Below are 27,999 nucleotides of genomic sequence, written 5' to 3' on the forward strand. Positions count from 1 at the left end.
GAAAAAATGCCATATATATTAGCATTAGAATTTGATCATTTTCTTATAAATACATGTACTTTAATCTTCCTACAGAGCTCTTCTGTTTGGAGATCAATAAACGCTAAAAATGTCACGACAATCCAGTCCTCTTAAAGCGAGTTTTTATATTGAACTGTGTGTATCATAGTAATAAATCATGCAAAACAAAATATGTGTTAAATATTACATGAATCGATCGTATGATGTCTAAATTAAAGAAGAGGTGTGCCAAAATAAAAATAAAACAACATTTAATTGTCAAACCAAGCTATCCTTAAGTAATGTTTCATTGTCGTAGGTGAATAATAAATCTATGCAAATACCTCTATATCTATGTACAGTATTCCTTGAATCGATTTTATACAGTTGGAATGTTAAATAAAACTGGACATCAAATTGTCAACAAAGTAATCTCAAACAGTTACTCACAAAAAGGTGACCGTTTACCTCAGTCTAATATACTCTATATACATCTCAACAATGGGGAGAAAAATTAAGTTTGATGATCATAAAGAGGTAAAAAAAAATGACTGCAGTGTAAATCATGACTGTCGGCTCATGGAAACAAGTGTTTGCATTGTCACCGATAATCCATCGCCCAAGGTCCCGGAACTGTTTTTATTAGTTCTTTCCGTGCGTCGTTTTTCTGTGATGGATTTATGTGCCGATGTCTAATTTGGTTTTTATAATGATTTGTAATAATACAACAATAACGTTGAGTTTTAGTTAACAAAGTTTATAAGAAGTTTTTATAATGATTTGTAATAATATAACAACAAAGTTGAGATTTAGTTAACAAAGTCTAGCTTCAGATCTATCATTATTTTGTAATAAAAATAGTATTGTCATGAACAGGTATTTCATTGCTCAGTACCTTCTTTGTGTATTTTAACTACTGAAGAGTGAAAAACATATATAAATGATTCTATTAAATGGTTTGATGAAACTTCCATACATCTACTATACAAAAGATATAATATTAATCATCCACATGTATAGGTGTCGATACCTTATTATGTCCAAAATTACATTGGAGAATACTTAATGTTTATATTTTGTATTAAATTAGATTTCTTAAGCACAAACCGTTAAACAGCATTTGTTGGATTGGTTTTCCTTCTTCTGCAGTTTCCGCTCTAAAATATTAATCAGTTTGACCTAAGGAGTCGCAGTTCTTAAATCAGTCTAAGAACTACGAAACAATAGCATGTATATTGCAATGACAACCTTTCTAAAAATATAAAATATAACAGCAGCAGGAAACATAATGTGTTTAACAAAATACATGATGTGTAGAAGTCTCACGTGTTAACACAATTATATGACCCGTTTTCAGAACAACCCTTTACTGGTGATTCCAAATTCCGTCTTATACACATCAAGCTCACCATGCATTTCTTAATTTGCCTTCACCCAGAGCAAAGCTTTCGTTATATTCCTGTGAAATATGGATCAAATCATATTGATTACCCTTTCCCACCATGTAATTGGCGAGGAATTTTTTCATCAGATAGTAAGCCTATAATAGTCGGAAGCTATGAACAACTGATCGAACACACCGGAAGTGATGCATCTTTGCCACATACGGGAAAAGTGACTAAAGCTTAGAATAGGCTGACGCCAGTTTCATGCAATCAGATCCAGATAGGTTGGTTGTGACATACATATCCTATCAAGTTTGTAGTGGAGTTCCTTTATAGATAAACGGTCGTGAGGCTGCCGTTTCCAACATGCGGCCATTAACTTCGCCACTTCCTCTGGACATACGTCAGTTCCGGGAGGCTGTAGCGTGCTTCCATTTGTAACATAATGTATCACCTGTCGTGGTTAGAAAAAGAATGAAAAGCAAAGTAATGATAAAAGAATAATCAAATAAATTCAGTGGGATGCGATTGTAAATATAATCTTTACGCTTTCGAAATTCCAGTCTAAATGAAAAGTTTGATATAAACGATAAGATCGGCAAATGGTAATAATGGTTTTACACGAAGGCTTTAAATAGTTGACGAAGTCGACAATAAAATTTTTACAAACCTCATGATTTGACAACTCATACCAAGGTTGTCTCCCGTATGTAAATATTTCCCATAATACCACACCAAAACTCCAGACATCCGACTCCACGGTGAAAGTTCGGTATAACAAGGACTCGGGGGGCATCCACCTCACAGGGAGCATTGTGGATCCGCCAACCTGTAGATCAATCACATTATGAAGTATTATATTCATTTTTAATCATCGTTCAAATTTTGAAAAGATGAATAATAATTGGTATAATTGGCATTAACGCTGAAAGTATGTTCATTTCATATACAAGTACATATACTTATTTTTTAATCTAAAATAACCACATCAGCCAGGCCCAAAAACCTAGGGCTCTGCAAAATATCTGAATTTGATTAAATGAGAAGAATGTCATGTCGTAAGGTTTTGCTTTTTTAATCAATTTGAGATTAAAAATATTATACCTCAGTTAATAATCTTTACGTTAACGTTTTCTGTTACACTGGCGCGCAATTAATTTTTTTTTCAAGTTTTAGCACGGGTTGTGGTTTACTGATAAAAGGATGCTGTTCAAAAATCTATAAAATAAACACAGTTCTCACGTAATCATTTTAAAGTCATAAGAAGAGTGAAGTTAGGGTGGTCTTGAAAAGCGGCGCTTTAGAGGCTTTCTGATCGATATTGAAATTAATTAACTTAAGCATTGAATGCTTACTTTTGAATGTCGTCGGTCCTAAGACACACAAAACGGTGCACACAAATTGAATACCGCTCGTTAGCGCGGTATGATAATTTGTCTGCACCGCTTGGTGTGCAGGGATGGGGTCAATTACAATGGAAAGTAATTAATTAAATTACAATTACTTGCTTAAATTCTTCAATTAAATTACCATTACCATTACAAGAGTTTTCAATGTAATTAATTAAATTACAATTACTTTGCAGAAGTAATTAATTAAATTACAAATTACATTTTCATCAAAATTTACTGAAACCATGATATATCTACAACACATAAACATTTCAGAAGGTATGCCTTTAATATGAATAAAATTTCCTTATAATCAAAAAAATTTCACTGTTTGAGAATTTGCTAACTACTCTGATAAGTTACAAGTAACAAAATATAAATTTGGTTTAATTGTTTAGTTCAATACGCAGGTACTGGTAGTCACAATATGGAGGTGTCCCATACCACCTTGATATTCAATAAACATTTAAAAGTCATATCCCCTAACCTACACCTATCATGTTAACTAAAATATTTCCTGCATGCAAAACTATTATATGAAAACTTTCTCTTTTGCATTTTTAAACACTATTTTTTTTTCTTTGTAAATACAATGCCAAAGTACAGCTAGGTTAATCTCAGGTCGAGGGCAGACTATAATTGTAATCAAAACACAATTCACACCTGTTGTTCTCTACCTCATTTGCAAATTGTTAGCAATAAGGGAACATACCCTGTGGACATGTTAGGCACCCAAAACTTAACATCCATTTGAAGCCACGCGTTTTAGCTCTGTGTATTTAAGGCTATCAATTACAAAGCATGACTTGACAGTTTATATAATTTTGATAACTCTGATTTTGTTTTATTGATTAAACAGTGATGTTTAAACTAACTCAATGATAATTGATCAATGACAATTGACACACTCATTATTCTAATAAAAAGGAAAATAATTTTTTTTTTAAGCGAAATGGGATCAAATCAATCATCAAATACATGTACTTAATTAAATTTGGGAAACTTATCATTAAATATTGAATCACTAAAAAAACCATTTTAAAAACTATTTAGTATGATATATATAATAATAGTTCAATGCTTTTTAACTACTCTTCATAACTTGACCTTGTACCATTGATAGTGTGGGGAAACAATGGGTAGTGGACAACTTGATATTTGTATGTACATCAGTGTGAAATTGAATGTAATTGAAAAGTAATTGCAATAACATGCCTTTTTGGAAAGTAATTAATTAAATTACCATTACATGTAATTGAAAATTTGGCCAATTACACATTACTTTCAATTACATCAAAATTTGTAATTAATTACACTCAATTACCATTACGAATTACCATTACCCCATCCCTGTTGGTGTGTCATAGGACCGACGACATCCTAAAATGAGCATTCAATGCTTATATTTATATTTTCATACTGATCTCTATTTGTATGAAATATTGTGTATCTCCGCTATAAAGCCATTATTTATGCTCTTTGTCAGGGATATGAAACATACATGGAACAGCCATATTAACATGTTATTTATTTACCTTCTGTGACAAAAAATATAGTGCCAGAAACTTTGTGGAAATTTTTTTTTTATTAAGGAAAATATATATACATGTATAAATATTAATGACTGTTTTTCAAAATTACATATCAAATTGGTTATGAAAGATTGAAAGTTTCATTTAATAATTCAAGGGGAAATATACATTGAATGTAAATATATGCCATTGGATCTCATCTCAATCGAAATGATAAAAGACCAGTATATCACGGTGGACGGGTGAAAATCAGATTAACCAAATAATTGTTTGTATTGTCTGTCGTCGACTATTTCCTGCTAATATTACAATGTTAAAGAAGTTGTCATTTATTATCTAATTAGACAAATATGGGTTTGGTATTTCGTAAACAGGACTGGAACCACTTTTTGATTTCTTTCCTGGTGTATTCGGGTGCACTTCTGGAAACAACACCAATCCATAACATCCAAATCAAAGGTATACATATACTGGTGACATTTAACGGTTTTTAACAATTCTATGCGTATTGCATGAGGACTGCCTCCAGGCCACCCTGCGGCATCCTAAAATATACTGATTCCAATATTGTTTCTGTAATAACTCAAAAGACTACCAGAGCCTACACACACAAATTTTTGCGCTGTCATTCAATCTGTCAATTATTTTATTCTTTGGGTCTCGTCGCCGGAAGAAATGACATGCCCGGATTGGCGTTAGCAGCACACATTAACTTTACACTCAGACACTGGCATGACTTTCATTCTCTCATCCACAAGATTATGTCATTTATACTGCCAAGGCTCTTATATTGTTGTTTAGAACATTTATCTCAAGAGCCGGTCAGAACATGGAAGAGGGGTTCAGTTTACGGGAATGAGAAGTCATTTCTGAAAAGCGTGTCTGACAAATAGTGGAATATTCAACCGCTCAGAAAATATTACTATATATAAAATCTATACCAGACAAATCGAGATTAAATTCATTGCATTTTTTTTTTTTGGACTTCAATTTAGTCATGGATTCGAATTTCCACACCAGCGAACAACTTTATTTTTTGAAAAAAGGTTTAACGTCAGTGCTTGTTTAATTCGATATTTCAATATGTGCGGTCTCTACTTTTCACTGAATTATATGCTCACTATTTTATTAAAAACTATAACAAATAAATTAAAATACTTTTGACAACTTAGAAGGGTGCAAAAAAGGCGCCTTGCTAATAGCATCATTATATTATCCGGCAATTGCTTAAAGTGATGCGTAGGTGTTTAATTTTTTCACTACGCTGAGTTTGTTTTACATATTTCATTGATCTATATTTGACTTACCCTGTAGTAGTCTGTACTGTATACGTCACGTGACATGCCAAAGTCGCCGATTTTGACTATCATTTTGTCGCCGACCAGACAGTTTCTGGTCGCCAAGTCTCTGTGTACAAAATGCTGGGATGCCAGGTATTCCATTCCGTTTGCGATCTGATTAGAGATGTGAAGCAGTTCGATTTTGGACAGCGGCTTCACGAGTACTGCACTTTTGCTGAGGAATTTGGCGTCGGGCCCATGACATCTAAAACAAATCGGCCAAGTATGCGTTAAAAAGGCAGAACGGTTAATCTAACATGACATTTTAAGCAGCTTAAACATGATTTTCGCATTATTTTGGATAATTTGTTTCAATAAATGTGCCTAAAAATATTTTACAAGGTGAGTTTGCAGCAACTGTGTGCACTTAAAAAGCTCTGAACATGTATCGATGCGGAAGTAAGGGGTCTAAAAGCAATAAAACCGCTCATTTTACCAGCTAATAGTTATATCATATTTTGTAAAATTTTAGCGATTAAGAAAGGGACGGAAGGAGCGGCGATTTTGAATTTCGTGCTATATATTTGCTACTTAAATTAAGCAAATGTATTTTTAGTTACAAAAATTTGGACGATGCAGATTGCCACAGTAAAATATATCGGCATTAATACTGGTACAATAACCTGTACGAGTAGTTCCTATTTACGTGTCATATCATTATATTTACATCTATCGAGCATGACTCCCTCTATTTCTTACGGAAACTTGTAGTTAATTCAAAGTTCTATGGAAACAGCCAGACTGAAATCTACACGCCCCATTTATCGATTGGTCGACACCTACAGCGATCTACTGGTGTACATTAACAGTAATTTAGTGAATTTTACTTACTTTTTATAATCAATTCATTTATTTGTTAAAGGAAAGATGTAAAATTTATATATACAATAAAATGCTTTCTTTGTTGATTCATGATTATAAAGGAAGTGATCATTGCAGAAAAAATTAACATAACCCGCGTTGCAATGTTGCAACCTTCATATTCCGCATGAATCACAAAAGAAGGCGTTTTATTGTGTAAAAATACTATTATTGGTATGCCAACTTACATTTTTTCCGTGATTTCACGTACCTAAGATAATTATTCAGATCACCATTTTCCATGTACTCAAATACCATCATAGAGGTATCGCTGTCAATACAGACGCCATAGAACATGACAATGTTGTCGTGTAACAGAGTAGCCAACAGCTCGGCCTCTCTGTCAAAGTTAACTTTCGCGTCGTCCATGGCCGCTTCCTTCAAAGTCTTTATGGCTACCATGGTAACCTCACCAGGTGATGTCAGGTCTCTACAGGCCCCAAGGAACACACGTCCGAAAGCGCCCTCTCCCAACTCTCGCAAAAACTCAATTGATTCTCGTTTGATGTATGAAATTGCTGAAAAAGGTGGAAGTCATATTATTATAATGAAATTTGTTAATGTTTTTTTGTGTGTGTGTGCTATTTCAGCTTTTTAGAAATTAAGAAACTTACAGAAACTTCCACAACTAGGATTCTTTGTTTGATATGCCGGATTTTCTACTATTTTCAAGGACGTAAGCGGCATCACGGTCATTTGGTGTGGTTGTGTTTTTTGTGGCATATGGTTGTCCGAGTTGAGCAAAGGACGCTGCGAACTATTGGAGGCAAATGTCACGTGATGAGTGTGACGTGTAATTTTCTGACGATAATGGCGAACGACTAAGGAAACAATCACAAATAAAACGGCCACGAAAACAAAAACTGAGATTCCAATGGCGACGTACACCTGAAATTTGAATTAAATGATGTTATTATTGTCATAAATCTTTGTTTCTATGTATATTGCTGCACCAACAAAAGATTAATATGCTTCTTCTGTATTATCTATCGTAAGTAATACGATTGAGTAAGATTGTGTAGATCTACGCTTTAACTTACGGCCGACGATTCCTCTTTTTTTACCGAAGTAGTGGCAGGGGGTTCTTGTTCCTTAATATTCTTCTGGAAAGGTAGAATTGGATTCATATTCCTTCTCCCCGGGAGTTTGGGTTTTAGGAACGATCCCTGTGCAGGCCCTGTGAGAATATTACACGTGACTTATCCGTGATTATGATACATGTTTTTGGGTATGAACATGTTTCCAACTTTTACCAGGCTTATTCACATGCAGATCATGGCTACTGGTATGACGAAATTTGAAATGACTTATGGACACTGTATGCTCTGGACAAGTTCAAAGAATTCTCTCTCTCTCTCTCTCTCTCTCTCTCTCTCTCTCTCTCTCTCTCTCTCTCTCTCTCTCTCTCTCTCTGTGTTTCCCTTCATTGGGTCTTTAGTTTCTAACAAGATTTGACGGTCGTAGCCATTTTTAGACTACATAAATATCAAGAAAAAGAGCTTTAAATCCTATAAAGATAAAGCAAATATTCCAATTATAAAGCTAATATAAAAGGATATGTTCTTTACCAAATAACAGTTCATAGCCTAACGCATCCTTTTTTAAACCTCAATGTAAATCTGATGGTTTGTTGACCATGCACCCAGTCCCCTTAATGTACTAAAGACACTTTAATTATAACATGTTCTGAATTATTGACAGGATTAATTCGAGGGATTTAATTTTCTTGCATTACTCAGGATATTTTCGCAAATGAAAGTATAAATTTTAAATTGAAATTTTCGACACACATAAAGTTGAACTCTCATTGCTCGAAATAAGTATAGTACATAAATCAGTTCTTACTTGTACTAACCCCGTACGTAAATGAACTGTTACGCAGGTATGGTATTTATGAACAGCCAAAACAAATACGATCACAGAGCGAGTATGTATAGTTATGACAAATACCCATAATAATGACTGTGTCAGTTTGTCAGTAGTAATTTTATGGTATTACGTCAGGCAGTTGAATAGTTGACTCAAACATTAAGGAGCTCACAATCAGAATGACCTATAACTTACTCACCGCTTACAGCAGCTGAACCGACCATGAAATCTGCTTTCACCGTCTTATCATCCGATCCAAAGTCATTTTTGGCAATTAAAGTGTATATTCCATTGTTTTTGGCGTTTTTCATCTCAAATATTAGACAGCCCGTTGTTTTATATATCAGATTTGGCTGTTCCGAGTAATAGGTGTACACTGTAGATTTTTTCATCAGTGTCTGTCCGTTGTGTAACCATGATAACTTTGGGATAGGATACCCGGCTACCTCAAACTGAATGCAGTAGTGAAACCTCAGCTGAGGAGGCTTCAAAACGAGAATCTTAGGGGCAGCTGTAAATTAAGAAAAACAAAACATGACATACACATGTACACAACGGAAAGTCACCCACCCTCCTTGTAATCCATAAAAAATAATTTTACAGAAATATATGTACTGGTATGTAAAATAACCTTTAAAGTAGAGTTCGGTGCGGCATCCTTCTGAACCCTCGAATAAAGAACGTGTTAAAAGAGAAAGGTGCAAATAACTAGAGGTTGAACAGTGTAGCACGATATTATGCAATTACAGCCTTTTGATCAGTTCAATACATGTTTTATAGACCTTATGAGAGTATATCGACCGAGTCCGAGGTTGATATTTTGTTGTGTTTTGAATACAATATTTCAAACCTTTAAAGTTTATTCCTACGTGCTTTTTGTATTGCAAATGATTTATTTTCGATCGTATTTTTTCAGAATTTTGAATTGTTATGGAAAACAAATGCTTTCGGTCGTATTGGCATACTACACAAAATTTATGCTACATAATATCATAATACAAGTATTTTCTCTCCCAGTTTGCTCTGAATGAGGAACAGTTACATCCTGCATAAAAATAAACAGAAACTTGAAATGCAACATCGGACTTACAATTCACCCCCAACAGCATGCTATTCGAGGTTTTCCCGGCCACACTTCGTGCACTGCAGGTCAGCCACCCGGAGTCGCTGCCGTTGGCGCTCAGGATGATCAAATCTTCCGTGCTACCCCCGTCACGTGACGTGACGTTGAATGGTGACGTCAGATGCTGTGTATCCCATGAAACCGTGGGCATAGGCTCGCCTCTCCCCTTACAGGTGATGACTAATTGACTACTCTCATTAATGATGGGTTTTTTCGGTTCAATGTCAACTGACGGCAAGACTGAAAATCAAATGTCAAACATTCAACGTTTCTATACATTATAACGATCACTTGTATATAACTTTACTTATTCATAATACATAAAAATCTCTCAATGCTAATTGTTGTTGACACGTTAGATTTTATTTAAACCTAAACCTCCAAGACATTTGATGTTAGATTATCATCATATGATTTATCTTTTTTTAATTATGATCTCATCATAAGATGGAAAAATGTAATGTTTTTGGAACTGGCCGTTCATTTACTTTGAATAAACTCACCACAACCCATTAACTTTGAATAAACTCACCACAGCCCCTAAGATTAGCGGTCCTGAGAGTGCGTAGCTCCCCGTTGCTTTCCAGACACTTCAAGTCTTCAGCTGAGCCTAACAGGTGATTCTGGTTCCTCTGAATTTCCTGGATCCACCTAGAGGAACAGTTGCACGGCAATGGATTGTCGTTTAAATACCTGAAGCAGATGGCTACGAATGAGAACAACTTATATCACAATTAATGAGATTCAAAATACATATTAGATTTCATTGACATTAATATAAAATTAATATTTATAGTAAAATAAAATTTGATATGAATAATACTGTGGTTTCTTTAATAATATCAGGTATCAATTATTGTGGATTTATTGAAAATGACAGTTCCAAGTATACGTAACATCGTGGCCAGTGATCCTATCAATACAATGTGTTATTTAATATTGAACATCAATGAACTTTTTTGTTATGATGAAACCACAGTAAATGAATTGGTATTTTGCCATGTACAATGTATGTAAGAGGTATGTCCTACAGTTTGAGGATGGGCAATCCTTCAATGATTCGCCAGGAGACATTAGATAACTTGTTGCGTCTCAGAAACCTAAAAAAAAAGTTAACATATCACATATAAACAAAAAGGTTAACATATCAAATATAAACTTATACAACCTATGGACGCAGTGAAGTAAATATAAAACCAAACTATAAAAACAAATCTCATCGTTCATTGCTGGTTGTTGGGGTTGTTTTTTGTTTTTTTGTTTTTTCTTCATTTCATGTTGACTTTGCTCGGATTATTTCTTTATCGATTGAAACTCTATATATTTTTTAAAACTCGACGGACTTGGATGGACTGAACTCAGACTATCAGGAAACTACATTAACTGTTGCCTTGGCAACCTTCACATATATGTACAATCGGCTGTTCCTAATGTTTAACCTTGTAGTCAAGAAGAAAAATAATTTACGTACTGTATATCACTGTTTATAGTTAAACGATTTTAAAAGAAAGATGCAATGCTTTCTTTGGTGCTACAAGGATGGTTAGTATCACAGAACAAGAGGCCTTAACGTTCACCTGAGTAGCATATAACACAAACACAAACTTGTCGAGGAGTCTCATATATGCATTTTATTAGGTTTCATTCTTGAAATGAAAAATTATAAATTTGTAATGACGACCACCTCCCTGCCTAAATTCTTTCAAAAAGAACTATGAAACCTATAATTTTGGCGAAAAACTTAAAGATCTGGTCTACAAAATCATGAATTCAGTTTTCCTTTCAGGTTTGTGGGAGTAAAGAAGATAATTTTTAAACATTATATATGCATTAACACCTATACATCCATTTGGCCCTGCCCTAGAGTCAAACCCCATACTTGAGGGGACATGAAATTTAAAATTTCAGTAGAGGACTTCCTGGTAAACATAATTATAAGTCAGTTTTTCATATAGATGTGTGTGAGAAGAGAGAAGAAAAATGTTAAACATTATATGCATTAACACTATATTGCCATATTGCCCCCCCCCCCCCTGTCCTGAACCCCTGACCCAGGGGCCATGAATTTCGCAATTTAGGTAGAGGAGTTAGTGGACATCATAACCATGTATTCAGTTTTTAACAAATATACATCGGAGTAGAGAAGAAGATTTTCTAAGATTTAATACATTTTTACTATATGGCCATATTGTCCCCACCCTAGAGCCAGAACCCCTGACCCAGGGGCCATGAATTTCACAATTCTGGTAGAGGGCCTCATGGACATTATAACTGTGCAACCAGTTTTTTCCTCACATGTGTGGGAGTAGAGAAGAAGATTTTTGAAAATTTAGCTTGTTTGGGCATATTTGGCCTCACTTGTGGCGCCCCGGGGGTGGTAGAGCCATGAATTTCACAATTTAGATTCCTCTTACCATAGAGATGCCTCACACCAAAAATGGTAACAATCAGCCTTGTAGTTTTTAAACGGATAGCAATAGGTCACCCGAGTTTACTCAGGTGACATAAAAATGCATAACCCGCTGTAGCGATGCTCGATACTCTGTACGAGCATGTCCGATAACTTTTCCTGGATTTTTTTTTAATTATTTACGGCATTAATAGGAATCATGGATATTTCTTTTGAGCAAAATATATACATGTATTTAGTATTATTTTTGGTTAATTCTGTGAATAAATGTTGTTGGGTTTTTTTGCTGTGAATATTAGTATCAATTTCATTTAATCAATCAATTTAATATTCATATGCATTTATGTTTCTAATATCAGTATTTCTATTATTTCGTGTTTTCTTATAATTAATTCTAACTAATTGAGTCAGGGGAAAAATCTGAGAGGAAACTAAAATCGATCAGGATAAAGCGTGTCCAAAGCGTGTGAAAAGCAAGCAAATCGTTTCGTGTAAACGGTTCAGCGTTTCGTGTAAATCGTTTAGCGTTTCGGGCAAAGCGTGCAGCGTATCGTGTAAACCGTTCAGCGTTTCGTGTGAACCGTTTAGCGAGCATGTACCGAGCGTGCAGCGAGCGTGTGGTGTAGTAGAACGTTTCAGGGTCTGTATATGTACAGTCATGTACCTTAATGGGGGAATGAATTGCAAAGTTGATACCCTATTTTAAATATATATGTACATGAAGAAATCATATCCATTTTAAACTAATTTTGAAATGCGTCAATTTGCTAGAGGACGTGTACCTTTAATAAATATATCTTTAAATATCCAAAGAACAAATATTCGTTTGATTTGTACTCTAACTATTATCTCTATTTTAAAAATCCTCATGGCTAAAAGTGCAAGCTGACTTGAATATTTTTTTATTGTTATCATTTTTCATGTCATAGACTGACAAAAAACCCAATTTTGTTATATGAATTTAAGACCATCTTTCAGCGAGGTTGGATGTAATGAAAGGAATAAACAGTCCCTACATTCCAGCGTTGACATTTCGATGTGGAATGAAATATGATCTTCTCAGACATTATTAGATAGAGGTTATTTTTTTTTTCTAGTTTGCAGATTTATAAACCTTTAATCTGTTTGATTTTTCAGATAATGGAACTTAATTAGACTGGTTTCGTCACCGTGGGATGCAGAATCCTTATGACTAACAGCTTAAAACTCTAAATTATCGACGTGTGCTTCAATATCTTCCAACTGTTTTTGTGTGGTCTTTTACAAGATTGGTTATTTAAAAAAAAATAAGAATGAAACTTTGGTATGCATACAAACTTAAAGAGAGAAATTTCCTAGGGGTTTGAGTGTTTTTATGATTGTTTGCATGCACGTACGCGAATGGTAACTTTACAAAATACCTTAAATAGGAATATTAAACAAGAGGCCCATGGGGCCACATCGCTCACCTGAGCAACAATGGCTTCATATTCAAAGGATATTGTGCTATATGGCCCCTCGGTAGAAAAAAAAATACCATAAAATAAACTGTATTCAAATTTTACACTTATTTTCCTACACTTAATCTATGACATTATACCCTTATGAAATACAATTTTTATCAATATAATATTCTATGCAAGATAGAAAACAAAATTTTGGTAGGGGTACACTCTTAACTTCCAATTCTCTTTATTTTAGTTCTGTCCCCTCACTTTATAAAACGATCAAATTATATATGAGAATATGCTCATAGGTACATATTCATCTTTAACTACATTGTACTACATGTAGCTAGTTATTGTATTTTATTAAACAAGATTCCTATATGTGAAAGAGGAAAATTGTACCTCAAGGTGCTCAAATTAAAAACATTCAAATATTTAATTGGTCTTCCACATTATAAACGATTGTTGTTTACCAGGCGTGAACTCGTGCTACGTGTTATAACCTTACTCACTTGATCGATGAATACACTTGAATGAAAAATGTTGTCATGTAATATGTTAAAGAGCTATAATTACATGTATAATCAATGCATAGGCGTCGGAACTGGGTAGAGGGGTAGGGGTTCCCCCCCCCCCCCCCCCACTTTTTTTTGCAAAGTTAAACATATCCATACTCAAAATCTTCTTGTTTTTTTGCTTGTCAAGATTTCTGATAAGGTCTACCCCCCCCCCCCTTCAATGAGCCTCAGACTGCAATGTATTGACAGGCATATCGCTCTATTTTACTAAGGCCCACACTTTATTTTCATCTTTATTCAAGATCAACGTTAAAAAATGGCTACAAATCAAGATGATTTTCCGCTGTATTTTTTTCTTAAGAATAGCGATAATAGATTTATCCCCGTAAGAGTACTGGCGTGCGACCAGTTCTCGCCGAATACCATTTCTCGCCAATACATTGTGACGTCATTTTTCGTCTATAATTTTATGTGTTGATAAAATGACGTCACAATGTACTGGTGAGAAATGTTACTCGGCGAGAACTGGTCGCACGCCAGTAATGTTTTAAACTGTTTTAAAGAGGTCGTTTTAATTTAATTGTGTCTGAAAAACCATCAAAGTTGGTGTATATTCATCGTGTAAGAAGGTATAAAAAGTTGTTATAGCATAACATCCTTTTAATTTTTCTGTACAAGTATTTAACATTAAGTGAGACATTTCTAGTGATAAATCAAAATTTCAGCGTCAATCGTAGAATTATAAACAAGATACAGAACTCACAATTCTGCTTGGTTTGTGTCAATGTTTTGTTCACAAGAGTTAATTACATTCAACTTAAGATTTTTAAACTTGGTATTTCCTATTCGGAATGAACAATGACCTCAGTTCTGGGAGCAAAGCTCTGTATCTTGTTCATAATTCGAAACTTGACTCACCTGAAAATGATTATAGTAAAGAGAAAATTGTAAATTATAACCAATTAAAACAGATGAAACATGCACTAAAACAAAGAGCACAATTTATTTTTCATAATATACATATACCTATATATTTCTAGCAGCAAAAACAATCTCCGTTTAGACTGAAAATTCAGAGCATCTTTACAAATCACGATCATTATAATCAACCATAACGTAGAGATCGTTCCGAATTACCAATAAAATGTATAGTATTTATAATATGATATGCTGTTAATGCATCAGATTATGCTAATTTTGCGCAGGTAGAATATTAACTGTCTGATTTACCGAAGTCTATATTTGATTCGATACATAAAAATCCCAAAATACAGGCAATATTTCCTCTCAAGTTAAAAAGCATAAACGAAATTCAAAACAACGTAAAACCACGGTCATGAGTGAAAAAGTCAACGCATCGAAAGATTGAATCTCAATTCATGAAATTGGCACAAATATATTTAGCACGTTTCAAGTATCCATTTGCATGTAAACTGTTGCACAACAAGCAAATACATCTTTGTCAGTTTGACCCGTTTGCCATGCGTCAACATTCAAACTTGTCTGCTTTACACAATGAACTTTCGTTTTCGATATGGAATACCGAACCCGAAGTTATAAACTGATTGACAGATATTGTCTCTTTATTTTTATTTTCGTTAATTACTCAAAATTGAAACAGAGTTCGCCAATAATTTTTGCAATTGATGTTTTCCTTTCCATAAGGATTATTTTTGCAAAATTACGTTGAATTTGACTCAATGGTTCTTGAGAAGAAGATTTTTTAAAATGCACCCCCCTTTTTCTACAGTTTCGAGGTTTTCTCCGTTTTAAATAAAGATCCATCTTTCATTCCTGCAATTTATAATCACCTTTATATAGGGATGCTTTGTGCCAAATTTGGTTGAAATTGGCGATGTGGTTTTAGAGAAGTTTAAAATGTGAAAAGTTTACAGACGGACGGACAGACGGACAACGGACAAAAGGTGATCAGAAAAGCTCACTTGAGCTTTCAGCTCAGGTGAGCTAACAACGACAAAATTTTACGATTATTGGGGATGAACACAAATTAAGCCGATGATTATCATGATCTATTTGTTCCATTGTAGTGTTAACTTTATAATGTTTAAAGCTTGTTCCTTTAATGACATGTTTTTGTTATAAATTTCTAAGAAGACGGTTCAATGTTTTATACAAATTGACTAACATTCTAATAACAAGCACGATAAACTGTTTATGTTTATCAGTACAAATATGTATGTAGCTTGCAATTTTACACTAAAATGAAACCAATATATGTAAACAAAACATGCAAAACCTTTGTTTACAAAATAGAATTGTGAGTTTTTTATATCGCCTGTAACTTGTAAATCGACATCAATTTGTTCATTAGTGTTAATTAAACACTGTCCCGTAGGCTATGTTATTTGTGTAGAATCTTATGCAGGTGAGCTGACCTTTTCAAACTTTTAATTTCTAGAGGACAAAAGGAAGATATTTTACGATTTAATAAATACGTTCTTTGAAATTTAATAAACTCCAACGCACTCTCCACTCCAGCTACCTTGACTTGAAGGAAATAGACAAGAAAATTATGGCAGCAACATCAGCTAAACGTCTGGCTAGCCTGGGGTCTAAAAGTTTACATAATCTGTCTTTCCTATGTATCTTTTCAGAGAGAGAGAGAGAGAGAGAGAGAGAGAGAGAGAGAGAGAGAGAGAGAGAGAGAGAGAGAGAGAGAGAGAGAGAGAGAGAGAGAGAGAGAGAGAGATTTTACACCTCTAAAACACCATATAGAACAAATATATATACCAGGTAGATTAGAATAGACTTTATATCTAAATTATTGCCTCATGGGGCATGGCATCACATATCCCAAAAATTATTAGATGTTAATACACATAGAACCGTTAAGAACATCAACTTACTGCCTCATTGTTGTATAAATCATACAGAGAAAAGAAATTGCGTCTTTCAAATTTTCAAAACCTTCCTTTCCGATAATGTCACAGTGGTTATCATTTGAAATAGAAAAGAACGGATATTGAATTTTAGATGGTTGTTTTTGAAAAATATCGAAAACCTGTGGTTTACAATTTATTGGCTTGGAATGTTCTCGTCCTTCCCTTTCCGTTATGATTTTCATCACAGACATTTTGACATGTTGACAAATAAAACTGAAGAAGGAAGTGCGAGGTTGGGCCCTGAGGTCCAGCAAAAAATATGACAAAGCCAAGGTCAAGATTCCTGTTTAAATAACTTCACCACTGGTGTTGGGAGAATGGTTCTATTTAATATATGTCTAATACTCCCCTTAAGAGAAATAACGAGAATCAGATCTTAATGCATACTCTATTAGTTAATTTTTTTAAATATTGTTTTGAATAATATCTAAACAATTTCATTAAAATTATAAACTTATCTATAAAAAAATTTCCAAACCTCATCAAAACATACTTGTACCAATGCATGTTCACGTATTCAAAAATTAAAGCTTCCATTTCTTACGTCAGAGAAAGAACAAGTGATCATGAATGACGTTAATTACATATATTGTCTGTAATATTGTAACGATGTAAATTACATGCATTTTCTGTAATGATGTAATGTTATATATTACATGTATTTTATGTAATGTTGTAAGTTACATGTATATTCTGTAATGTTGTAATGATGTGAATTACATGCATTTTCTGCATGATGCAATGACGTTAATTACATAATTTTTTGTAATGATGTATTGTTGTGAATTACATTTTTTTCTGTAATGATGTGATGTTGTGTATTGTATTTTCTGTAATATTGTTTGTTACATTAGTCATGTATATTCTTTAATGTTGTGAAGTACATGGTTTTTGCATGATGCAATGACGTAAATTACATGTTTTATCTGTAATGTTGTAATGATGTGAATTACATGTATTTATTGTGGATTCACTCACAGAGTTTTGAGCTGTTTATTTGGTTTGATGGCGTTGGGATCGATTCGCGTCAGTCCTGAGTCTTCTATAAGTCTGTTGAAAAGTGATATAAACATTAAAGGTAAATAATTGTGCTAATCCATTCCAAAAACTAATTACGTCAGTGTAAAATGTTTTCTTTTGTGTGTATACTTACAATCTTTCCAGACTTGTATAGTACTGAAGGGTCGTGTTGTCTAGATGAGTAAAGTTTGATTGTTTCTCGATGGACCTGAGAAAAGATATAAGATAATTACAATAATGTTAAAGGCTAAAAGAAAAAGCCCGATTGTTGAGGAAAGCATCAAATAGAATTAATTGCATACGCATTATCAACTATTGCTAAAACAGTCGTTATATGATTACCTGTTAGTCAAGTAAATGTAACATATAACATATCATATTAAGAGTGTTTTCATAAGAATAATTATATCTATTATAAGGAGGGTTAATACCACGCTTATTCAAGACTCATGTGTTAAGTTTTTTCTTATCATATAATTCGTCATATATATAATTATATCTACTTCTATTTCGAAGAATTGCATGATTGTTTCCAAGAACTTGTAAGTGCATTTTAAGATATATGACGATAAGTTCAGTTCTGTATACCGACACAAATAATGACAAAAAGGACAGGACTGGCCTCGATAAATGGGAGAAAGTTCAGCGTCTGGTCATGGAGTCTGCTGGCTGTCCAACATTTACTGTCTCCATTTAACAGTTTTCCTGTCGGCAATATACATATGCATACAGTATGTATGTTGAAAGCTGGCGAAATAAGTCAAATGCTCATCAATAGGAAGGGGCACTTGAGTTGAACATTGATGAGGTAGTTATTGGAGGAAGCTGATGAGTTGACAGAGCGGTGTTGTTGAGTGCGCGTTCACGACATGAATGTATGTATTGCTTCCTTACTCTGACGATTATTTGTTGCCATGTTAACAACAGACTGCAATGTTCATGTAGGCAAGAGCAATTTTTGGTGAAGAGATTTAAACGACATTTCATTTAACAACAGCATCATAATTATAGTAAACAAACTTTCGTGGTTTTCGTGTATCAGTCATTATGTAAGGCAAAGAGCGATCCAAATTGCCAGTCGATTCTGTAAACGAACATTTATTCGCGCGAAAGAAAAATTTGCGATGTTTTTTTTTTGCAACCTTGTCGTCACAAATATTTTTCGCGGCTAACAATACAATCCCTGGATATTTTCCAACATCTTTAAGATCATTAGCAGTCTGCACTAATGCGAAATTTAATCCTCCGGAACCAGTGAAGCCATAGTTAACCGGATGGTAAGTCATCGCGAATAAGAGATGGTTTGTAGAAATTCTAATTTGTGCTATAAGGTGTTTTTTATTTGAGAGAAAAATAGCTTGTTTGCATTCCACAAAACTTTCAAAATCCGCTTACATTTAATTGCACTGCGAAAAGTGAAATAAATACAAAGTTTAAGTTAAATCCTTCTCCGTGCCATGAAGGCACAAAAGGTCGATGCTTATCCCCGGTTTCCGTGGTGCTAAGCGGATGAGAGTCATTGACTCCCTCTGGATGGGACACAAGTCCATCGCAGGTTAACCCCCAGCGTAAGCCGGTACCCAATTTCAGCTGGGTGGACTGAGACAATGTAGATAAAGTGCCTTGTCTAACTCCACAACACACAACATCAAGTGACCACAGCGGGGTTTGAACCAGCAACCTTTCGGTTACTGGCCTAACGCCCATGACCACTGAGCCATTTGCTTTGTAAATACAAAATGTATGTCCTAAAGTATGGGGGAAAGTCTAAATTTGCAAATAAGTTGTTGAAGCAGTTGTTGAAGCAGGCACCTTGCAAAAGTTGTGTGTGCATATGGCAATAATTTAACAACTCGAGTTTTGTTCAGCTAAGCAGGTAAACTAATGTTCATCAAAATACAGTGCACACAGTCCCTTTGGAGAGAGAGAGAGAGAGAGAGAGAGAGAGAGAGAGAGAGAGAGAGAGAGAGAGAGAGAGAGAGCGAGAGAGAGAGCGCACAACCCGATCAAGTTGATTTCTCTGAAACACATTGATGGTCCGCTGTGTATAATTAAGAGTAGCTGTTATGTCAACCACACACTACAATTTGTAACTAACGAAATGAAACTTTAATTTTTACGATGCAACTGATTATTTATAAGGTAGTTTCCCAAACAGATCGAAATTGGTTACATCAACCCTCTACTGAAGAGCAAACTTGGGACATTTTTAATGAATCCTTTTCACGCCAAAACCGGTAACGCTTAATTAAAGGGGTTTATATATACATGTAGGACTGTTCTTCTCTTAAACGCAAAGACTAAATTGAAGATTACGAAGTGAAAACTTTTATCAAATAATTGGGGTTTCCCCATTCCATAGACTAACAGGACGTGAATAGTAAATGGTTAATCTATAAATGATTTCTAGTGAAGAACCACGGGCAAGGCTTTCTATAGTTTCACAAATTTCAGTGGCAGGAGCGCTGATAGCATGTCATTTATTTATTTTTCAAATCATCGTGCATTTTTCAAAACAAAAAAATTCCTCCTTTACATCAAAGCAGCACTGATCGATGGATTGGTTCCTTTTACACATTTCCTTTCTGAGGCTGCTCATTATACGCGATACTTTTGTCAATAAAGTCAATTACGCCCTCGCATGTGTCGATTTGCCCCTTTCTTTTCTATCATTAGTTTTAATGAAAAAAAAAATAAACATTTTTGTGATCCGGACATTACACAGAGAATCAGTTTTTGATAAAATTGGGATGATGATGCTGATATCTAACACTCCTCCAACTTAGTTTTTTTTAATGCGTGTATATTCTTTCTTCTCCCGTTATCGGTTTTTCGGGCGCGACCAATTTCATTTTGGGGAGGGTTCCATACGTTTTCCCAAAGGTGTGGGTTTGGTCAAAACTAGCCGTCCCAAATGATAAGTGTAATACTCTGTAACATAAAACTTCAGCAGTGAAGGATCCGTCTCTTCTAGATCTCTCCCATTTCCCTCTCTGGTACTCTTTTTCAAAAGATTATTCGAGACCAAAAATTTCCAATTTCCGATTTAAAAAAATCTGCGTATAAGGCGGTGAACAAAACTTTGTAAGAATCGGGCATGTTTGTAATTAGTGTACGATGCAGTGCTTAATTCTAAAGATTTTAATCATTTCCGTCTTAAGTAACGACACAAAAAAGTTATTTTATATCACATGATTGGATGGAACTTTGCAAGATTCAGAACGTTTTTTTCGGGTGTGACACACGAAATATACACTAGTACATTATTATTATAATACATAGAGCAACCCTGACCGATTATACTTTTTTTTAAAGATGGCTTCGAGTGTAATGGTCAAAAGAACCTCATACCAATATAACTGTGAAATTGTTAAAGCACAACAACAAAATGCCTAACTACTTTTTATTAATTTCTATCAAAATTTCTTCTTGCATGTATATTCAAAATAAACAACATGCAATGAATACTAATACTTCGTGCATCAATAATCTATAATATGTTTTTCTAATGCAATAATAATTCAGTTAATCCTCTCTACCGATCTAACCTATGTGCCGACCGTTGTTGTTCCTTTGATTTTTCGTTGATAAAGAGCGATATTACGAGAGGGATTCCGTAATCGACGAAGCGAGTTAAGAACGGCATCCGGTTGGAATCCAGCTAACAGACAACCAACACAACAGGAAGTCGGCTCCCTTCTGGCTACTAGCTTTACCAAACCCATGGCGTGTCAAGTAGATCATAATTGTTTTTCCATTAGAAAAAGGGTTTGAAATCCGAAAGGCGTGTACAAATTACGCGGGATTTCCTTTTCAAATACCTACACAAAGATAAACTGGCGATTATCTTTTAAATGGGCTTAACTCCTTGTCTCTCTGATTTAATAACTATTTCAACATTGCTTCTTACATCTATTTCATATGATACTCATATAAAGGTAGAAATACTAGTATAAGGAAAATATCAAATTTTTCAATACATCACGACTTTGTTATTCCTGTCGGTGATTAAAGCAATAAAATTTTTCCACTATCTTCCATTTCAAAAGTAAATAATTTTCGTGTTCTTCCCTATTTCAATAAAAATGTAGGGGAAGACGATAGAGATTCTATATATCGGGTTTCCTGTGTAGTTATTTACTTTTTCAAATTCTCCAGATTTTGTATTTGGAGACAAGAGTTCATAAAAGTCACAATGTATAGACAAATCTGAAATGAAAGTTAAATTGATCATACATGTACTTCCTTTCCTTGGCCGTGCAACATCTAATAGAATACGATGTACTATTACACTCCACGCGACACGTCTGATGAGACCAGTGTTAAATATGATATAGGCAATGCAAAAATAATGAAAAAATTGTTCCCAAATTTTCTGAAAATACTTCAATCAACTAGTGCATGTATTTTCCATAAGCTGTCACTTCGAATTTTGAATCATTCTGATGCTTTAAAAATATCCAGAAATCTAGGCGACAAACCACTTTGTTCTTTTCTTGTCCGAATATAACCAGGTCTTGTCTCCATTTGATACAGAAAATGGAGTCTCGTCGTCTTGTATGAACACAATTTAATGTGCCTGATATCCTCTACCGTAAATAAAGTTTAACCTAGTTGCTACAGGCGAGCATTAACGCCGCGTCACCTTGTTAACACTTAGGTGAGTCCCCAGAAAACACAAATTGCCAATAAAACAAATGTGGGTTGATTTACCTCTTATAAATGATTGGTTGCAAAATATTTATATATTTCAAAAGACAAGCTTAAGATTGTGTACACTATTAAACATATCGCAAATTACATGTAATGTCCTATATCTGATATGATTTATTTTCATAAATATTACATACAACATGACTAAACACGCCATGATACATTCATAGAAAATTAAATTCATTTACATGTATATTTAAAAAGGCTACAGCTGTAATTGTCAGCAAAAATGTCCAAAAACTGGTACTGTACATGTAACAAATATTATCGTTGACACCACGTGTGTGAAATTTTCAGGCATGTACACGTAGCATCAGAAGGCGGAGGGAGGGGGATCGCCCTTTTTGTCGCAACAAACATTTTAATATATACACTGTATCAATATGCACTTTGTATTTTCTGACCTTTTTAACATAAAAACTTGAACTGCTCTATACTTGAACGATTTTACATAAGATTTGGTCATAACTTATAGCATAAAATTTTCTTATACATATTTTGCTCAGTCCATAGGTAATCAATCAATTTATTCTACTCAAGTTTATTGATTTGATAAAGCATTAATAAATGTATCTAGCGAAGTCACCAATTTTGTATGGCCGTTGTGGTGCGTTACATAATCTTGCCACTTGTGAAACCGTTATAACAGAATGCACTTATTCACGACAGACAGTAACTTTACTACAGACAGATGTCCGGGTGAACAACTCTTCGACCACCCAATCCCCGAGGCCATTCTCGCGATTTTCCAGTTTTCCGTCAATTAGTTACACCTGTTACCTCATTCCGACATTCCTTAACAATAGCAGCTAATTTCGCGGAATGTCCACATCTTCGGGGAGATTATCGGTTTTTATAATAGATAAAGCATAAAACTATAAATATTGAAAATGAAATCAAAATTCATAGCCTCAAAGTCTGGTCTATAGTAGACGTATATTTTGTTATACTGTCTTGTTTTACTATCCATGTTTGTATTGCAGGGTCTGGTTGCCGACAGGGCAACTTAATGTATTGTAACCTTAATGGAGATTATTTTAAAAAAAATACCTGTTTACGATGAATTAAGCATTCCCTGCACTTTACCATTAATGATCGTGTGCGTGTACCCAAGTTTATCAGGTCAAACACATTTCACGGTTTTCAAGCTTTTGAACTAAATTTACACATGCCTGTAATAGTAAATACATCAACTTTGAACATACATGTACGCATGAGTAGCATCTTTCAGAATATGCAGACAAAATGTATTCAATTGATTTGACATTTTTTTCTTGTAACTCAACCCCGCGGATTTGCTTTTAATGATTGTTCAAACATAGCAATGATTGTTAAAGAATATCATTTCCCAACTAATCGACTCTCTCTCTCTCTCTCTCTCTCTCTCTCTCTCTCTCTCTCTCTCTCTCTCTCTCTTAATAATCAATAATATAAATAAGGTTCTAAGTAAATGCGCTATTTAGTTTGTAGATAAACAAATAAACAATTTTTATCGTATTAACGTAATTAATCTGCTAGGTAATCCATCTAATTTTTGTACACATTACTAGTTGTTTTTTAAAGAGTTTTATTTTCTACACTTCATTAGAGAAAGTTAAATCAAACGGAATTATTTCATAAGTTTCTTAATTTGATGAGAATATAAACCAGGTACATTAACTGCAAGCTACACTTAGATAATACTCGTAAAAAGTTGCAATTGAAACCATTCATTCAATAAATACATTAAGCTTTTAATAAAAAAAAAAATGACACATGGAAACCTAAAAGATACGTGTAGTTGATACATTGACCTACTCTTATCTTAAGGGCTGATGTCCTTTTAGTGCAATAGCTTGATCATTATAATGTTTGCGACAACCACAATTGTGCATATTCCGTAGAGAATAAAAAGCTCTAGTGCAAAATTTTCTTATTGACAAAACAGTTAAAGGATCAAACACTCGTGCCAAACATTAAGCAATTTCCGTTGTAGTCGAGTCCTGAAAATGATCGTTTGATGTTTAGATACCATACAGTAAATCATATAATGTATGGACGATTGGAGATAAAACAGATAAATTAACACTGCGAGGAAATGTTAACTCCGACGTACAACTAAATACGAACTTAATCAGTATAAAAACTGTTATTTTTTAAATAATAGGACATTGCCCTTTTTAAAATAATTGATGGAGTTTTATATTAAAGTGCTTTGCCGTTTTCTCAATCAACTTAGCGCAATTTTATAATATATATATATATATATATATATATATATATATATATATATATATATATATATATATATATATATATATATATATATCCTTTATCTTAGGGAAGATTTTTTTATAAGTAAAAAACACTTAGTATAAAAGACTTAATTCAATAAAGACATTCTAAAATCGTTATTAGCTGAAAGTTAACACCAGCAAGTCACAATAAATTCTCCTATTAAAAAATTCAATTATCTTTTTATAGGATCTCTTAGAGACCCCATTCCCATTCTCAAAGGAGACTGTCAATATAACTTGTTTTTACACTCGTTGCCCGAGTACAGATTGGTACAATATATTCAAGCCGTTTTTGCCGTCAGATTGCTATGGAAATATTATAGATCAGTATTTCATCATGACATGTACATGTATCACATCCCCATCCCCACGTGCTTAACAGGTTTACGTTAAAACACAAAGTAGTTTCGGAACGCGTTGTGTTTTAGCAAGCAATATATAAAAAAAACCGTTAACTGTCTACGCTCTTTAATGCTTAAAATAATCAATGTTAACAAAATGTTATTTATATCCTTTAATGAAGAACTTCATCTTAAGCTTTAGATTGCAAATTAATAAAGCAAATGGTATAAAGCATAGTTTTACCTTCATACCACAACTTTATTTTCGTGTACTTTCAAATTAAAACGATCTCAAAAACATTTTAAAAAATAATAAAAACAGGCTTTTGATTTTTAGACTTTTAAAGTGACACATAATTTCTGATTTTATTTAAAAGACAGATAAAACAGTCTCTCTCTCTCTCTCTCTCTCTCTCTCTCTCTCTCTCTCTCTCTCTCTCTCTCTCTCAATAATGAATAAATACATATTTTAAATCAATAGTGTCGACGATGAAAATATGCTATGCTGCACTTGATATAGCCTCGAAATAAGCAGCTCTAATAAACTAAATAAGTAGGTGTGAGATGGCTTAGTTTAATTGCTTGTGTATGAATTCTTAACACGCTATTTAAAAATGCATGCCAAATTGTTTTGGATATTCCTCAAGAGCAACGGGTTGTTCATAAAACAAACAGATGCCGCCATGCGTTTCTTAATCAGCATCCCTTCAACAGCTCTGTGTAATCCAACTAAGAGCGTCATCCCGTGTTTAACTGCTTCAGCTTTACATGGGTGTATGTCTTGTCAGCTTAAAAGGCAACATGATTAAAATGGGACCATTTTAGAATTAAAGACAAACAACAGAATGAAGTTTTATGTACTTCTATTTTATCCATTATAACCATGGGCTATATCCACGTTCATTGCTTTAGACTTCTTCGTTCCGAATCCAATTTCAAAGACTCTCGACACTTAGACTGAAATTGGTGATACTGCGATTCCCGTGGTATTTGGAAGTTTCCTGTGGTGTGCAGATGTGTTGAATATTGATATTGCAAGAGACTTGCCCATCCAAATGTATTGGACGAAGGTGGCTAACTGATCAAAGCTTCATGCAGCACCGAACCAACTGTAGACTGCCCATTTCAAGATGTCCAAATTTCAAATCCTCTAACTGTAGATTTCATGACTATTTAGAACGTGATGTTACACAAACATGACCATGTTTTCCCAAATAATTATGCATATAAATCAAATGCAGAGACAAAGAGAACAATAAGAAGTGTTAAGAACGTTTCCAATTACATTGCTAGGCAAATCTGGGAAAAACTATGCTCTGATAAAAAGCATTAATGAACTGAGCCTACAAATGCATGCCATCTGTGTAAACGACAAAATTCTGCACACTTTTGTTGTGGAATTTTCCAACTATTCGTGCATAATATATGTAATTCAGAAGTCAGTTTCACTGAGCAAAGTAAATGTACTTGCTTTGGCAGATTCAAAATTATGAGCACTATTTATTTAATAAGTACAGGTGCAAGCTATGTAACTCTTAAACGAAACTCAAAAGAAGATTTACTAAAACTAACTGCATGCAGTTATCAAACTAAGCTTGAAGTCATTGAATCTTTATATGTGTACCCAAGCAAAATCGCTTTTGAACGAACAAAACTCAAGAGTGACACTGAAGGAGGCCGGGTGGTCACCAATTTATCATTTTCAAAGTTTAACTATGATATTTTTTACCATGTACTATTATTGAGAATACCAGAAATATTCTGAATAATTTAGTTTTTAAATTTAAATATTTTTTTCACCTTTATCTTCATATAGAGCTCTTTATCTCATGAAGATAAATAAGGTCCCAAATGGACACAACCATTCAGCCCCCTCAAAACCTAGTCGAAATTAATCTTTAAAGAGATGGATTATCCTCGGTTTCTGGTGTTGGTATATGTTTTAGAATATCAATACCAGTTGATACTGACATATTGCGGTTGTATTGAATGATCTCCAGAGAATCAAATATTGACCACCCACAGTTAAGTTACGATAATCAAATAACAAGAAGGAAATGACTGATGAAGCATTGTATAACTGGTGACCAAATCTACCAACACTTAAAACACATGTTTACATTCTCTTCTCTGGGGTCAGATGATGGGGTGACATATGTGTATTTAATATCAGTCTACTGATAGCTTAGTATTTGTAATTCAAAATACAGTTTAAATTATGTATTTTTCCGAGACCAAAAAGAATAATGAAAAGAAATACTAATACTTGCTTCTAAAGTACATGTGACGAACTCTGGCTCATATAAGAGAAGTTAACTTATAATTGCAGATCTGAGCTGATTGAATATGCTGAGTGACACTTACAGTTCGGTGACATTGGCCATAAGATCTGGGTCAAGTCTGGGAATCTCTGATATGGTGTCCCTTTTCCCGCAATCCACTACGAGGATATTCCTTAAATAAGACTCCTCAATTATTTCACACGTGCAATCTGCTGTACAGTTTCTGTTGATTTTTGCAGTTTTGACCATAGTAATTATAATTAACAGCACGAAGGCAAGGCGGATTGCAGTATTCTGCGCAAAACTCATAATTCTTATATATCCGTTTTAATCAACGCACAATCTAGGCCGTAAAACACCTGTTGAATTCAAAATTGAGCGTAGAACGATGGCGTTTTTGAATAACTATGATTGATTTGGTTTAAAGAGACTGGCAGTCCTCCAACGTTTAGCGTACTCCATGATAAAGTTGCTGTTCCTTCTTTAAAAACATATCCATTGTTTCAGTCCTCTGTCGATGATTGGACTCTGACGACATGTCAGTTTCTGTGAAAATCAGAATATGGACTTAACCCATTTCAACGCCACAATAAGACCTCTTGTATACC

General features: G+C 34.1%; 1 protein-coding gene across 1 annotated transcript; it reads right to left on the minus strand.

Moving 5' to 3' along the window:
• Positions 1 to 18: 18 nt before the first annotated feature.
• On the minus strand, positions 19 to 27,999 carry LOC105334570 (NT-3 growth factor receptor). Its single transcript, XM_011438087.4, has 13 exons — positions 27,474 to 27,999; positions 17,913 to 17,987; positions 17,738 to 17,809; positions 10,533 to 10,601; positions 10,034 to 10,194; positions 9,469 to 9,741; positions 8,578 to 8,889; positions 7,550 to 7,686; positions 7,124 to 7,397; positions 6,721 to 7,027; positions 5,616 to 5,853; positions 2,056 to 2,214; positions 19 to 1,839 (listed from the first exon to the last, which is right to left on the minus strand). Exons 1-13 carry the CDS (start codon positions 27,698 to 27,700, stop codon positions 1,648 to 1,650), a joined length of 2,496 nt encoding a protein of 831 aa, XP_011436389.2. The 5' UTR covers positions 27,701 to 27,999; the 3' UTR covers positions 19 to 1,647.

This window comes from Magallana gigas, chromosome 6 (genome assembly GCF_963853765.1).
Source record: "Magallana gigas chromosome 6, xbMagGiga1.1, whole genome shotgun sequence".
NCBI classification, from domain to species: Eukaryota; Metazoa; Mollusca; class Bivalvia; order Ostreida; family Ostreidae; genus Magallana; species Magallana gigas.